Source organism: Oncorhynchus keta, chromosome 2, assembly GCF_023373465.1.
Source record: "Oncorhynchus keta strain PuntledgeMale-10-30-2019 chromosome 2, Oket_V2, whole genome shotgun sequence".
Lineage (NCBI taxonomy): Eukaryota > Metazoa > Chordata > Actinopteri > Salmoniformes > Salmonidae > Oncorhynchus > Oncorhynchus keta.
The window spans coordinates 53998995-54015311 of NC_068422.1; the positions used below are offsets into that span (position 1 = coordinate 53998995).

The following is a 16317-nucleotide window of genomic DNA, read 5'->3' on the forward strand; positions in this document are numbered from 1 at the left end:
TGATCAACTCCCATATCTACTGGGTGAAATACCATAGAGTGCATCACAGCAGCAAGATTTGTGACCTGTTTGTGACCATTGTCAATACAACCATTATTTATTTGTATTTATTTTCTATGTTGTACTTGAACTATTTGCACATAATATGACATTGGAAATGTCTTTATTCTTTTGGAACTTTTGTGAGTGTTATTCACCCAAAGGGTCAGATAGTTGAACAGACTATATGATTCCCACCAGCACAAGTATATATACCCCAATTTGGGTGAAATCTCCTCCTTCCCTCTAAACATTACATCTGTATCGCAAGGCAGGAAGTTAAGTGATGTGGATAATAAACTGTTCCTTCTGCCTTAATGTGACCTGACCTGACCTCGGCCCCCATTCCTCACGAATCCCCAGCTCACCCTTATCAGTGAACTCAAACATGTTATTGCCTTTCCCTTACTTAGTACATTCCGAGACCCTGGCTCATATCCAACATGAATTTACCTAAACATATACATTCCTCCTACAGATAACCATTATTTTCTGCTCCATAAGATGCCTGATGATTAACAATATTTCAAGTTTAGAAGTCAGAACCCATCAGTGTAATGTTTAATGTACATTTTTATTGTTTATTTCACTTTATTATCTCCTCTTATGGATAGGGGAGACGCTAGCGTCTCAACTGGCCAATTGCCAGGGGAAATGCAGAGCGCAAGATTCAATAAAATGCTATAAAATTAAAACTTTCATTAAATCACACATGTAAGATACTCAATTAAAGCTACACTCGTTGTGAATCCAGCCAACATGTCAGATTTTTAAAATACTTTTCAGCGAAAGCATATGAAGCTATTATCTGATAGCCTGCAGCCATCCTCACCAGCAGTAAACAAAGGAGCTAGTGTAGCAGGCGCTACACAAAACGCTAAAATAAAATATTAAATATGCATTACCTTTGACGAGATTCTTTTGTTGCCACTCCAATATGTCCCATAAACATCACAATTGGTCCTTTTGTACGATTAATTCCGTCCATATTTATCGAAAAGGTCCATTTATAAAGCGCGTTTGATTAAAAAAAACAGCTTAGAAAAACGCAACGGCACAACAAAATATTTCAAAGTTGCCTATAAACTTTGCCAAAATATTTCAAACTACTTTTGTAATACGGCGTTAGGTATTTTTAAACGTTAATAATGGATCAAATTGTAGATGGGGTAATCTGTATTCAATACATGAACGAAAATAAAAATGCTCTGCTCTTCATGTCTTCCGCAACTCACAAAAGTGTCCCCTGTCCCGAGTTGGCCTACTTCCTGATAAGACAAAGGAATAACCTCAGCCATATTCCAAACACTGGCGAAATCGCATGGAAGCGCTAGGAACTGAAAATAGGTTCCTATTAAATATCCAATAGCAAAGACATATAGGGAAGAGAGATGGGATTTTTTTTTAAATTCTGAACAGTTAGTCCTCTGGGTTTTGCCTGCTACATAAGTTCTGTTATACTCACAGACATAATTCAAACAGTTTTAGAAACTTCAGAGTGATTTCTATCCAAATCTATGAATAATATGCATATCTTATATTCTTGGCATGAGTAGCAGGAAGTTGAAATTGGGCGCGCTATTTATCCAAAAGTGAAAATTCTGCTCCCTAGCTTTAAGAGGTTTTAACTTGCATTTTCGATGTTACATACATTTCCCATGCCAATAAAATCCTTGAATTGAATTGAAATTGAATTGAGAGAGAGAGAGAGAGAGAGAGAGAGAGAGAGAGAGAGAGAGAGAGAGAGAGAGAGAGAGAGAGAGAGAGAGAGAGAGAGGAGAGAGTGACTTACACATAACCTTGTGTTCATGGTCAACGTCTATGGTTGAAGACTACAATTTAGAGGTCATGGACAGTGGTGTAAAGTACTTAAGTAAAAATACTCGAAAGTACTACTTAAGTAGTTTTTTGGGGTATCTGTACTTTACTTTACTATTTATAGTTTTGACAACTTTTACCTCATTACATTCCTAAAGAAAATGATGTACTTTCTACTCTATACATTTTCCCTGGCACCCAAAAGTACTAGTTACATTTAGAATGCTTAGCAGGACAGGAAATTGTCAAATTCACACACTTATCAAGAGAGCGTGCCCCTGGCTATCGTTAACTGAAAGAAAATGATGCCGTCTGGTTTGCTTAATATAAAGACTTTGAAATGATTTATACTTTTACTTTTGATACTTAAGTATATTTTACTTTTGATATATTTCAAACCAAATACTTTTAGACTATTACTCAAGTAGTATTTTACTGGGGGAATTTCACTTAACTTGAATCATTTTCTACTAAGGCATCTTTACTTTAACTCAAGTATTACAATTGGGTACTTTTTCCACCACTGGTCATGGTCAATGATTTGTGCCAATTGCATAATAAGAGCCATATCTAGCATTGACCACACACCCTGTTCCTTTCCTTTCTCATTGTTCAGCAATGTACAGTGGGGAGAAGTATTTGATACACTGCCGATTTTGCAGGTTTCCCTACTTACAAAGCATGTAGAGGTCTGTAATAGTTATCATAGGTACACTTCAACTGTGAGAGACGGAATCTAAAACAAAAATCCAGAAAATCACATTGTATGATTTTTAAGTAATTCATTTTCATTTTATTGCATGACATAAGTATTTGATACTTCAGAAAAGCAGAACTTAGTATTTGGTACAAAAACCTTTGTTTGCAATTACAGAGTTCATATGTTTCCTGTAGGTCTTGACCAGGTTTGCACACACTGCAGCAGGGATTTTGGCCCACTCCTCCATACAGACTTTCTCCAGATCCTTCAGGTTTCGGGGCTGCCGCTGGGCAATATGGACTTTCAGCTCCCTCCAAAGATTTTCTATTGGGTTCAGGTCTGGAGACCCGCTAGGCCACTCCAGGACCTTGAGATGCTTCTTACGGAGCAACTCCTTAGTTGCCTTGGCTGTGTGTTTCGGGTCGTTGTCATGCTGGAAGACCCAGCCACGACCCATCTTCAATGCTCTTACTGAGGGAAGGAGATTGTTGGTCAAGATCTCGCGATACATGGCCCCATCCATCCTCCCCTCAATACGGTGCAGTCGTCCTGTCCCCTTTGCAGAAAAGCATCCCCAAAGAATGATGTTTCCACCTCCATGCTTCACAGTTGGGATGGTGTTCTTGGGGTTGTACTCATCCTTCTACTTCCTCCAAACACGGCGAGTGGAGTTTAGACCAAAAAGCTCTATTTTTGTCTCATCAGACCACATGACCTTCTCCCATTCCTCCTCTGGATCATCCAGATGGTCATTGGCAAACTTCAGACGGGCCTGGACATGCGCTGGCTTGAGCAGGGGGACCTTGCGTGCCCTGCAGGATTTTAATCCATGACGACATAGTGTGTTACTAATGGCTTTCTTTTTGACTGTGGTCCCAGCTCTCTTCAGGTCATTGACCAGGTCCTGATGTGTAGGTCTGGGCTGATCCCTCACCTTCCTCATTAATGCCACACGAGGTGAGATCTTGCATGGAGCCCCAGACCGAGGGTGATTAAACGTCATCTTGAACTTCTTCCATTTTCTAATAATTTCGCCAACAGTTGTTGCCTTCTCACCAAGCTGCTTTCCCAGCCTTGTGCAGGTCGACAATTTAACCCTGATGTCCTTACACAGCTCGCTGGTCTTGGCCATTGTGGAGAGGTTGGAGTCTGTTTGATTGAGTGTGTGGACAAGTGTCTTTTATACAGGTAAATAGTTCAAACAGGTGCAGTTAATACAGGTAATGAGTGGAGAACAGGAAGGCTTCTTAAAGAAAAACTCTATGAACCTATGATAAAAATTATCGACCTCTACATGCTTTGTAGTAGGAAAACTTGCAAAATCGGCAGTGTATCAAATACTTGTTCTCCCCACTGTATGTTGACCATGAACACAACCACAAGGTGGTGGTCGTGGTCAACTATTTTCTACTGAATCTGATCATACCCCAGTTACATAATCAGAAGTCACATCTAACATTGACCACACAGCTTGTTCCTCTCGTTCCCTTTCTTCTGAACACAGCAGAGCGTGACCTGTGTGTGTGTTTGTGTGTACCTACATGCACCTCTGTGTGTGTATGAGCATGATCGGTTATCAATTGGCCCCAGCCTTGGAATAATAGAATAAGTAGGTATGGATTTACGTTGGGCAACGACCAACAAGTCTGTAGGCGGTTGCTGTTCCTGGGTTGAAAATGACAGATTCGACCTGGGGACTTCACAGCTTCTTTATAAGTATTTGGTGGAGAGAAGACTGGCTGGATATTTTAAAGCCTTTGCACTTCTAGCCTTAGAACTGGTCAGAATTGAAGGAATGATGGATGGCGCTACATTTCGGGAAATTCTTGAGGGAAACCTATTTGTCTTCCAGAGATTTGAGACTAGGACAGAGGTTCACTTACCAGCAGGACAATGACCCTAAGCATACTGCAAAAGCAACAACCGAGTGTTTTAAGGGGAAACATTCAAATGTCTTGGAATGGCCTAGTCAAAGCCCATACTTCAATCCAATTGAGAATCTGTGGTATGACTGTCACGATAATTTCTATCACGATGTTCTAACTGAACTATTTTATATCTCTGTCTAATTCCTGAAGGATGTAAATCTCCAATTCAAACAAATAGACAGTCTCACACTGCAATAGATCAATTCTTGATTCAGAGAGCGCTCTGCCCTTTGTCATGGAAATTGCAAGATTATGTTATAATGCTTGTATTGCATTATAATGGTTGTTTTATTTGACAGAATAGAGTATTCTGTTAACTATTGTGTGTGTGTTCTATTGAGGATGGCCCTCTATGAGATAACACAGACAGAGGAGATGTACGATGTCTTTGGGTGATAAAACCTAAAGAGCATTCCAGAGAACATGAGGTAATGTTTTTGTGCTATACCGTACCAGGGTGAGATGGTTCCAGTTTGGATTAGGAGGACCAGACACTGGTCTATACAATGAAAACTGTTGACACAGCAGTTGCTGTCTGCTATGTATTATAGATGTCTTTCATACAAATATTAAACTTGTGACCATTCTATGTATCTGCTGTTTGTCATGTAGGTTGAGAGCGGTGTATCTTGGCTATAAAATATCTTTGTACTTTTGTTTTATCACTCTCAACGGTTCATTAGAAATGGTGAATTGTTGAAAGTCATTGCTATTGCAAAGCCCTTATTATTAAAGATAAGGGCTTGTGTTAAGTTTGACTCTCCTTATTTGATAATACAGAAATTAACCACCACACCTTCAAGTGCAGAGAAAATATTTTTATACACACACACAAACATGTTCAAATCTTAAGTTACGCCTTGCTCAGACAGTTACTTTTCCATTACACACATACATTGTTTGTTATATTCTGCAACATGTTTCATCATTTTCTGCAAGCCTAACAATTTCTCCCCTCCATGGGTGGGGACAGAATGTCCTGTTATTGGTTTCACAGTAGCACAACTTGTCTGTCTATAGCTCCTCATATCCTTTGTTTCACACTTGCACCCTGCTTACATAGCTAAACAGGAACAAAATGTCCTGGTTCTAATTCTGACTAAAACCACACACATCATCAGATTATAGTTTTATGATTCTAACACATTTCACACAATTATATGGTTTCAGGGTGGAATACTTTATTCGTTATCTTAAACATACAAATTCCTCTATCAATGACTTAAAGATTGCTGTACATCAGCAGAACCTATCCAAATTGATGCAGCTGGAGCAGTTTTGCCTTGAAGAATGGGTAAAAATCCCAGTGGCTAGATGTGCCAAGCTTATAGAGACATACCCCAAGAGACTTGCAGCTGTAATTTCTGCAAAAGGTGGCTCTACAAAGTATTGACTTTGAGGGGGTGAATAGTTATGCACGCTCAAGTTTTCCATTTTTTTGTCTTATTTCCCTGTTTGTTTCACAATAAAAAATATTTTGCATCTTCAAAGTGGTAGGCATGTTGTGTAAATCAAATGACACAAACCCCCCAAAAATCCATTTTAATTCCAGGTTGTAAGGCAACAAAATAGGATAAATGCCAAGGGGGTGAATTCTTTCGCATGCCACTGTATCATTCTTTACTGCCTCGTCATTTCTAAACTGGTTAAACCATACTGAACACTGCATTTACCATTGTTTCAATTTACTACAGTGAAACATGGCAAAATCAGTTTGAATGCGCAGCTAACTCAAACTTTTCTCCTCATTTGCAGTGTAATCCCAGGCTGCAGCGAATGGGGAGTTATTTTTTGCCTAGATTTGCATGAGATTAGTCTTCTCAGATAAACATGGCTGGACCACAACACTGATCGAGTCACTAAATCCTGATTTGGGGGAACGATGGAAATGGTTCCATTCCCACTGTCCAGCGTGGCTGTCAGATGAAAATGCCATATTTTACCATTCATGAACATACTAATCTCGGTTAACCCAGAACTAAAGTCTTTGGTAATAGGTCAGATGCTCAATTCAGTTCTGGGTCCATACGTGATCAGAGAAGAGATAGAATGAGGATCAGAACCGGAATGAAGAGCTCCACCCTCTCTCTTTGTAAGTTACCGGAAAGTCTGTGGGCCAAATGTCACCTTCCCTGGGAAATCATGCTTTGTCCAAAGCACTAACTAATGCTGCTCCTAATGCTGCTCGTTATCTCACTCATCCCGTTGTATCATGAGAGATCTACAGATACCATTTATGTTTACGTAGTCTGTCCAGAGATTACAAACATACAAACACCCAACTTCAGAAACTATTTGGAATACATGTTCTTGATCCTAGAGTCATGAAATGTTCGGAGTACATATAGGGGATTCATTGCCTTCAAATCATTTGAAAAATGTAAATGGACAAAATGGAGTTTGGAGATGTTCTTCAGACAGTGATGATAGGCATTTTTTACTACAGTGAAACATGATGAAGATGCTTATTTTATTTATTCCATTATATCTTGCTCGCAATCAAGAGTTAGACGAGTAGGACGGAAAAATTGTTTCTGGCATTTCACTATGTTGGGGTTTATTGATGTGAGACTATAGAGTGTTGGGGGGTTTGTTGAAGTGAAATGAAAGATGAGGCACAATTTGTGTGATGGGAAATGTGATGAGTTTGAACAGTGTTCTGAATGATGAGTGTCTTCATTTGCCTGTGTGTGTGTTTGCGCGTGTCCATGCATGTGCAAATGTGTGTGTACGTGTGTGTGCAAATGTTCATGTATGTGTAATCAATGTGTTTTACAGACACCAAATGGGCCTTTCACACTTGTGGGGCAGTGGGTTCAGAGGGGCCCACCCCAACCCAGTGTAGCAGCTCATATCGGAACAGCAACATCAACGTTACCGTGGTAACCAGAAGCCCATTCAAAGGCATCCAAATCTGGAGAGTGCCGGAGACTGGCAGCTACAGGTAAATCAAAACACCGGCTGCATCAATAGTCTTAAGTGGCTTCCTTTCATGGTAGGTGTAACATATAGGCTGAATCTCAAAAGTCGAAATTGGCATAATTTCATGATAGGTGTAACATACAGTATAGACTGAATCGCAATAGTCTGAATTGGCTTGGAGATGTAGCACATATGCTGAATCTTAATAGCTAACTTGGCTTAGGTAGGTGTAGCGCACAGTCTCAATCTCAATAATCTAAATTGGCCTCCTTTCATGATAGGCTTAACAAAGGGGCTGCATCTCAATAGTCTAATTTGACATCCTTAGGAGAATGTCCAATAAAGATTTGCTTTAGACACTCATGCACAGACTCTCTCTCTCTCTCTCTCTCTCTCTCTCTCTCTCTCTCTCTCTCTCTCTATCTCCATCCCAACCCTCAAGCGGCCTATAAAAAATCTATAGCCTCGCTCTCTCGTCCACGGACAGCAATCGTCTATCGTTTCCACCTCCTTAAACGAGCGGGGCATTACTGGCTAACCAGAGTCTTTGGGTTAGAGAGTGTGGCTCTAATGGTTAAATAGCATGACTCACACACTTATTACACCCGGCTCCAGTAACCCACAATCACACGGTGATTAAGAGGCTGCTTCTTATGCCTCTCTTTCTCTCTCTCTTTTTTTCTCTCTCTCACCTGGACTCCATTACTTTGTTGATTACACCTCTATATCTGTCTGCACCTCAGGTTGTTCCCTGCGTCAGCATTGATGTCGTTATTTTTTTCCCCTGTCCAGAAGCTGTTCCTGTTCTATTTCATGGCCATTGTTTATGAAATGTTCTCTCTCTACCTGCTTCTCGTCTCCAGCGTTGATACTACAGAATGCTAACACCATCAGGGAGTTTTTGTTTTAGTTGGTGATGTCGGGTCCGGGTGCCGTCGCTGATGGAAGCGGGGGTGCCTCAGCTAGCTCATCGAGCTTCCACACCTTAGCTGGCTCGAGAAGTCTTCTTGCCTCGGTTGGCGTGGCAGGCACCCACCCCACATCATGTTTCAGCCAGCCCATCATGCTCCCATGCCTTAGCGAGTTCAGCAGGCTCCCACGCCTCAGCCAGCTTGTCCAATGCCCATGCCTCGGCCAGCCCGTCAGGCGGGCCCAGGTGGGACACCGGGTGGCGCCCCTCGAGGGGGAGGGTACTGTCATGCCTGTTCCCGCTCCCCCTCTCTGGCGCTTAATATTGGACTCACCTGGACTCCATTATTTTGAAGATTACCCCCTCTATATCTGTCTGCTCCTCAGGTTGTTCCCTGTGTCAACATTGATGTCGTTATATACAGTACCAGTCAAAAGTTTGGATACATCTACTTATTCAAGGGTTTTTCTTTATTTTTACCATTTTCTACATTTTTGAATAATTGTGAAGACATCAAAACTATGAAATAACACAAATGGAATCAAAAAGTGTTAAACAATTCAAAACATATTTTATATTTGAGATTCCTCAAAGTAGCCACCCTTTGCCTTGATGACAGCTTCCAAACTCTTGGCATTCTCTCAAACAGCTTCATGAGGTAGTCACCTGGAATGTATTTCAATTAACAGGCGTGCCTTGTTAATTTGTGGAATTTCTTTCGTTCTTAAAACTTCTTTGGGATCGGCACCCCTTCCACGGGACGTTGAGCTAATGTAGGGTAAGGTGATTAGCATGAGGTTGTAAGTAACAAGATAACAAGAACATTTCCCAGGACATAGACATATCTGATTTTGGCAGAAAGCTTAAATTCTTGTTAATTTAATTGCACTGTCCAATTTACAGTAGCTCTTACAGTGAAAGAATACCATGCTATTGTTTGAGGAGAGTGCACAATTTTGAACATGAAGAGTTATTAACCTCTAGTAACTCCCCATCCCGGGTCCGGGAGTGTAATCATCGACTGACACTAATTAGCATAACGCAACAGACATAAATATTCCTAGAAAATATTCCTATTCATGAAAATCACAAGTGAAATATATTGAGACACAGCTTAGCCTTTTGTTAATCACCCTGTCATCTCAGATTTTCAAAATATGCTTTACAGCCAAAGCTAGACAAGCATTTGCGTAAAAAATATAGCTCTGTTTGTTCTTCACGTTTGGCTGAGAAATCGCCCAGAAATTGCAGTCACGAAAACTCCGAAAAATATTCCAAATTAGCTCCATAATATCGACAGAAACATAGCAAACATTGTTTATAATCAATCCTCAAGGTGTTTTTCAAATATCTATTCGATAATATATCCACCGGGACAATTGGTTTTTCAGTAGGACCGATTGGAATAATGGCTACTATTTTACGCAAGAATCATTCTGAGAGCCATCAGGTGACCACTTGCGCAATGTAGCCGCTTACGGGTATTCTTCAACATAAATGCGTAAAACTATCACAATGCTGTAGACACCTTGGGGAATACGGAGAAAAAGTAATCTGGTTGATAGCCCATTCAATGCTCAATTGGGACGCATTGGAACACAGAGCTTTCAAAAGATGAGTCACTTCCGGATTAGATTTTCCTCAGGCTTTCGCCTGCAATATCAGTTCTGTTATACTCACAGACAATATTTTTACAGTTTTGGAAACTTTAGAGTGTTTTCTATCCTAAGCTGTCAATTATATGCATATTCTAGCATCTTGTCCTGACAAAATATCCCGTTTACTATGGGAACGTTATTTTCCAAAAATTAAAATACTGCCCCCTAATCACAAAATGTTAAGAAACAAATTAGGTACATTTGGTCATTCTTAATAGAACATTTTGAACAGAAATGTAATGGTTCATTGGATCAGTCTAAAACATTGCACATACAAGTGGCCAAAATCTAAATTGCACCTTGGCTGGAATAATACATTATGGCCTTTCTCTTCTCAGTTAGATTTGGGTATGTCATTTCCGGCATAAATATGGCTTACAGATACTCCCATAAAGCCCAGCTCAATGGCTATCTAGCTAGCTTTGTTTCACCCCGATTGGGGCTTATTTGACAAAGATAGAGTTGTTCAAGTGATGGCCGCCCACGTCATCGGCATGCCATAAAGGCCTATAGGACACCAAATATGGTATCCTATAGGATATACTACACCCCCAATGAAATAGTGAAGTCTTGTTACCTTCTAGGATCTCTGAGGAATAGATACGAATGTGATTTGACTTGTTCAAACAATGTTTAGGGTGAGATTTTCACAGATTCCTTTCTTTGCAAATTGAACAGGTGGAAATACAAAATCCATCGTGCGTGCTATATGGACCTTTAAAGGATATGAAAAAGTATTTAATCTAACAAAATGACACTTCATGTTATCTCTGGGTCCCTTTGGATGATAAGTCAGAGCAAGATTTCAGAATGTAAGTACACATTTCACCTTCAGAGGTGAATTTATCAAACCTATTGCGTTGAAAAAAGTGTTTTGTTGTCAGGAGCTCTCCTCAAACAATAGCAGGGCATTTTTTCTTACTAATAGCTACTGTAAATTGGACAGTGCAGTTATATTAACAAGAATTTAAGCTTTCAGCCGAAATAAGACACTTGTATTTACTCTAAAATCTTAGTTGTTAATATAACGCGTTGAATCACTTACAACTGTCCCGTTGACGGAATGCCGATCCTTAGGACAAAAATAATAAGAAGAGACTTGCTTGGGCCAAGAGACACTAGCAATGTACATTAGACCAGTGGAAATATGTCATTTTGGTCTGATGAATCCAAATTTTTGATTTTTGGTTCCAACCATCGTGTCTTTATAATGAGATGTGATGTGTGGGAGTGATTTGCTGGTGACACTATCAGTGATTTATTTAGAATTGAAGGCACACTTAACCAGCATGGCTAACACAGCATTCTGCAGCGATCTCCATCCCATCTGGTTTGCTCTAGTGGGACTATCATTTGTTTTTCAAGAGGACAATGACCCAACACACCTCCAGGCTGTTTAAGGGCTATTTGACGAAGAAGTAGAGGGATGGAGTGCTGCATCAGATGACCTGGCCTCCACAATAACCCAACCTCAATCCAATTGAGATGGTTTGGGATGAGTTGGACCCCAGAGTGAAGGAAAAGCAGCCAACAAGTGCTCAGCATATGTGGCAACTCCTTCAATACTGTTGGAAAATCATTCCAGGTGAAGCTGGTTGAGAGAATGCCAACGCTGTCATCAAGGCAAAGGGTGGCTACTTTTAAGAACTAAAATCTAAACTGTATATTGATTTGTTTAACACGTTGGTTGCTACATGATTCCATATTTTTATTTCATAGTTTGATGCCCTCACTTGTATTTTACAATGTAAAAAATAGTACAAATAAAGAAAAACCCTTGAATGAGGAGGTGTGTCCAATCTTTTGACTGGTACTGTATATATAAAGATCGTATTTTCAGTTGTTTAAAGCTGGAGTACATAACCAAAATTAAAAAGACTCAAAAGCTAACCTTAGGGACGGGAAGCATAGAAATGGCACACATAGAACGGATCTACAGCTTATCAGACTAGGTTTCTATGGGGATGACAGATCTATAACTCACATTTCTATGTGAATTTGGTGGGGTAGACCTTTAAGTTAAATTATTTCTAATGCCATGCACTGGTGGTTCATGCCTTTCCGTTTGTGTGTATGTCCAAAACAGGATCACAGCTTGTGGGGCAGCTGGAGGTCGCAGTGTATTGACCATGACCAAGTCACATGGTGTCCAACTCACAGCAGACTTCCTGCTTCAGGAGGGCGAGTTGCTTCACATCCTGGTGGGCCAAAAAGGAGAGGACGCCTGCCCCAATGTGAGTACCCTCTTCCCCAAAACTATTCTGAATAAATGTCAAGGCTCAGCACTTTCACACTTATGCCCCATCCCAAATCAGCCACTATCTCCTACCTCTGAGGAAGGCACTCTGAGCTAAAAGGACTGAGTAGATCCAAAAAACATTTGTCACCCCAGGACACATCAACTTTTGACTGTCCAGAAAAATTAAGAAAAATGACCACTCTGTTTCTGCATCGATCAGAAAGATTTATTGACAGGACAAACCATCACCAGTTAAATGGTTCTGGGTTAATTCATATTTTTGGGGGGATGAAGTGCATTTGGGTACACCTTTTTCCAGGACTGTGTAGATCTAAGAGGACTATATCTATAAGAAGGGCCTGATAACTTGGGGGGAAAAAACAAATACAATGAAGACAGACCTAGGTAAAACCAGGGTTCTTTTTCCGGAGTCTTTGGGGCTATAGTAATGCTTAATTGTGCCTTCTTATAAGCCAGGTGGAATATATCACTTGTACTTTCACTAATGCTTTATCACTTATACACCTATACAAAATTATGTCAGATCGTCAGAAGTCCATAAGTAGCCTATTATAGACTACCGCATGGCCTAACTCGACATTCCAAACTGGAATTTTGAAGTCTCAGGGATACGGAAAAAGAAGAACATCCTCAAAACTCCTCTCACACCATAAGGGAACACGTTTGAATTGTAATCCCATTGATTGCCTTGCCATTTCACCTGTAAACGTTGTTGGAATGAATTTACTCTCATTCCATCTGTAACGGCGTTCTTCGTTTGTCGAAAGAGAGTCGGACCGAAATGCAGTGTGGTGGTTACTCATGTCTTTAATGAAGAAAAACGGAACGATACATGAAATAACTAATAAATACAAAAACAACAAACGGAACGTGAAACCTATTACAGCCTATCTGGTGAACACTACACAGAGACAGGAACAATCACCCACGAAATACAAAGCGAACCTAAATACGGTTCCCAATCAGAGACAACGAGAATCACCTGACTCTGATTGAGAACCGCCTCAGGCAGCCAAGCCCATACAACACCCCTACTCAGCCGCAATCCCAATAACCACAAAACCCCAATACGAAATACAACAAAACAAACCCATGTCACACCCTGGCCTGACCAAACAATCAAAGAAAACACAAAATACTAAGACCAAGGCGTGACACCATCATGTTGTTTTTGGCCTCATCCCGGATTTGTCTTACACTTTGGGGTTCTCAGTCAGGAATCATTTGGAAAATGGATTAAAAAAAATGTCAGACAAGGGAAAGCAGAGAGGTGGCCCAGACACATTGTCAATGGGAAACTGCAGTCATTTGAGGTCTCAGACTCTATCAGGTCTATAGTCCCGAAGGGAGTAGATACTCCCAGAGGTGGTTGGTGCTATAAAAATGATTAGTTCAGGGTGTTTGTGTGGTCAGTGTTTCTCAAACAGCCTCCCCTCTGTAGGAGTAGTAATATCCTTTTAGGCTTTAACACACCACACCACACACGCATGCACACACACACACACACGGGGCGGCAGGTAGCCTAGGGTTAAGAGCATTGGGCCAGTATCCAAAAGTTTGCTGGTTCGAATCCCAGAGTCAGCAAGGTGGCAAAATCTGCCGTTCTTCCCTTGAGCAAGGCTGTTAACCCCCAACAACTCCCCGGGGTGCCGATGATGTGGATGTCATTTAAGGCAGCCCCCTGCCTTAAAGTGTTGGGTTAAGGTGTTGGGTTAAATGTGGAAGACTTATTTCAGTTGTATCCCCTTACACACACATACAAACTATGTGCCTCAACCCTAGCAGGATGGCAAGAGCAACAGGTGGGGGTTAGGGGTAATTCTGTGTGAAATTGAGCTCTCGCTGCTCCCATACTGGCCAAGGTTGATGAAAAGTTTTGGGTTGGAAGGACGGGTCTGACTTGGCTGTTTGGTTATTATTACCTGTCCTCAACACCGCTAGTCGTTTGGCTCTTGATACGTCTCTCATTTGTTATAATAGCCCAAGTTGCCGATGGGCAGATTGGGTAGAATAACACACTAAATGCAGTAAAAAGCCTGGTCCCAGATCACTTTGTGCTGTCTTGCCAACTCATATGGTCTTGGTCACATCTGGTTTGGCTGGACAATGACTGTTGAAGTTGGCAAGACACCACAAACAGACCTGGGAATAGGCTACTAGGCTAGTAAAGGCACAATTGTAACTAAAGATCTGAGCATGGAACTTGACTTCAGCGGATATCTTCCATTGACATCAATGCATGATTTATGAGGAAGCCTGGATGCACAGACATACGATGTCTCAAATTAGTTATTTTGCCCTGATTAAAGAAACTGAGGGATACACTCTTTTTCTATTCTCATTGGTAGACCAACGAGATCCTAAACAAGATCTGTGTGGAGCAGATGCCATTGGAAAACAAGACGTGGGTCCAAGGGGGCGGGGGCGGAGGAGGCGGAGGAACCTATGTGTTCAAGGTAAGGAGAGAAGCCCGCATCCCGATAGTCTTATAAAGCTTTCCCAGTTTTCTTGCCCTCCTTGATCACTGATATGGCTAAAGATGTATTTCATATTGCTTTCAACTGTCAGATATGCGTAAGAAGGAAGGAAGGAAGGAAGGAAGGAAGGAAGGAAGGAAGGAAGGAAGGAAGGAAGGAAGGAAGGAAGGAAGGAAGGAAGGAAGGAAGGAAGGAAGGAATCTGATGAGGAACAGAAGTTAGGAAAATAAATTTAAGGAAAGGGTATATATTAGGTGATTTAGATTTATGAATATGTTTTTTATATGTCCTTCAGCTATTCCTTTTTAATTGAAGCTGGACTGAAGCAGGTCTAAACACATATCCATTAAATGTATAATATATGCTAGAACAGGGGTATTGAAGTATTATTTGTTAAAGTCACACAAATTTCCTGGTTGTCAAAGTTCCAGATGAATATTGTCATTTATCGGCGAAGTAACAAACCCCCACCTCGCAACCCATGAGAATCAATGGCGTAGCAGTCTAAGGCTACATCGCTACAGCCTCGGTTTGATCCTAGGCTGTATCACTGCCTGACCGTGCGCCCCATAGGATGGCGCACAACTGGCCCAGCATCGTCCGGGTTAGGGGACAGTTTGGCTGGTGGGATTTCCTTAACCCATTATGCTCTAGCGACTCCATGTGGCAGGCTGAAGCCTGCAAGCTGACTTTGGATGGTGTTTCCTCCAACACATTGGTTCGGCTTGCTTCCGGGTTAAGAGAGCAGTGTGTACAAGAGCACTGCGCCTTGGTAGTTTGTGTTTCGAAGGGTGCATAAGTCTCGACCTTCGCCTCTCCCGAGTCCGTTGGGGAGTTGCAGCGATGAGACACGATTGTAACTGCCAATTGTGGCAAAAATATAGCGTATAAAAATATATACAGTAGCAGTCAAAAGTTTGGATACACCTACTCATTCAAGGGTTTTACTTTATTTTTACTATTTTCTACATTGTATAATAATAGTGAAGACATCAAAACTATGAAACTCATCCCAAACATTCTCAATAGGGTTGAGGTCAGGTGATCGTGGAGGCCAGGTCATCTGATGCAGCACTCCATCACGAACCTTCTTGTTCAAATAGCCCTTACACAGCCTTGCTGTCATCTAGGTGACATTTTGCTCTATTGCCCTCAGCTATGGTTAGACTGTTGTTGTTCATGTTTTTATGTGTTCTAGTGTACTATGGTATATTTAGCTTTGTTATTCTTGACACTTCTCCCAGTCATATTTAAGGTTAGACCTACCTTTTAGTGTTCTGATACTTCAAGTTTGGAGTTGTATTTTTATGATAACATAGCTACAGTATTTCAATGTGTATAGTATTGCTTGCTACGTGTGTCCCATCAATTGTGTAACCACTCCCTCTTCCAATTAGGGCTAATTGATAAGCTGTTTAAAAGAGGACCTTGTATTCCTCTTTTTTTATACTCCCTGACAAAGGCCATGCAGCAGAAACTCGTCGTTTAAAAAAAGCGTTTCTATTGAACATGCCATACTAATAAAGGCATTTTAATCAATTATATGAAGAGTGCCTTGGTCCTCCTTTCTTTTTGAAGACCAATTTACCCCTTTTACCAAAGAGC

At 41.0% G+C, this 16317-nt stretch overlaps 1 protein-coding gene across 1 annotated transcript in view; it reads left to right on the plus strand.

Moving 5' to 3' along the window:
* The window catches only part of alk (ALK receptor tyrosine kinase), a 738611-nt gene that overhangs the window by 651774 nt on the left and 70520 nt on the right, over window positions 1–16317 (plus strand). Inside the window, exons 12-14 of the mRNA XM_052470437.1 lie at window positions 7264–7429; window positions 12062–12209; window positions 14584–14691. Of these exons, the coding sequence (XP_052326397.1) occupies window positions 7264–7429; window positions 12062–12209; window positions 14584–14691 (422 nt within the window). The remainder of the gene's footprint in view (window positions 1–7263; window positions 7430–12061; window positions 12210–14583; window positions 14692–16317) is intronic.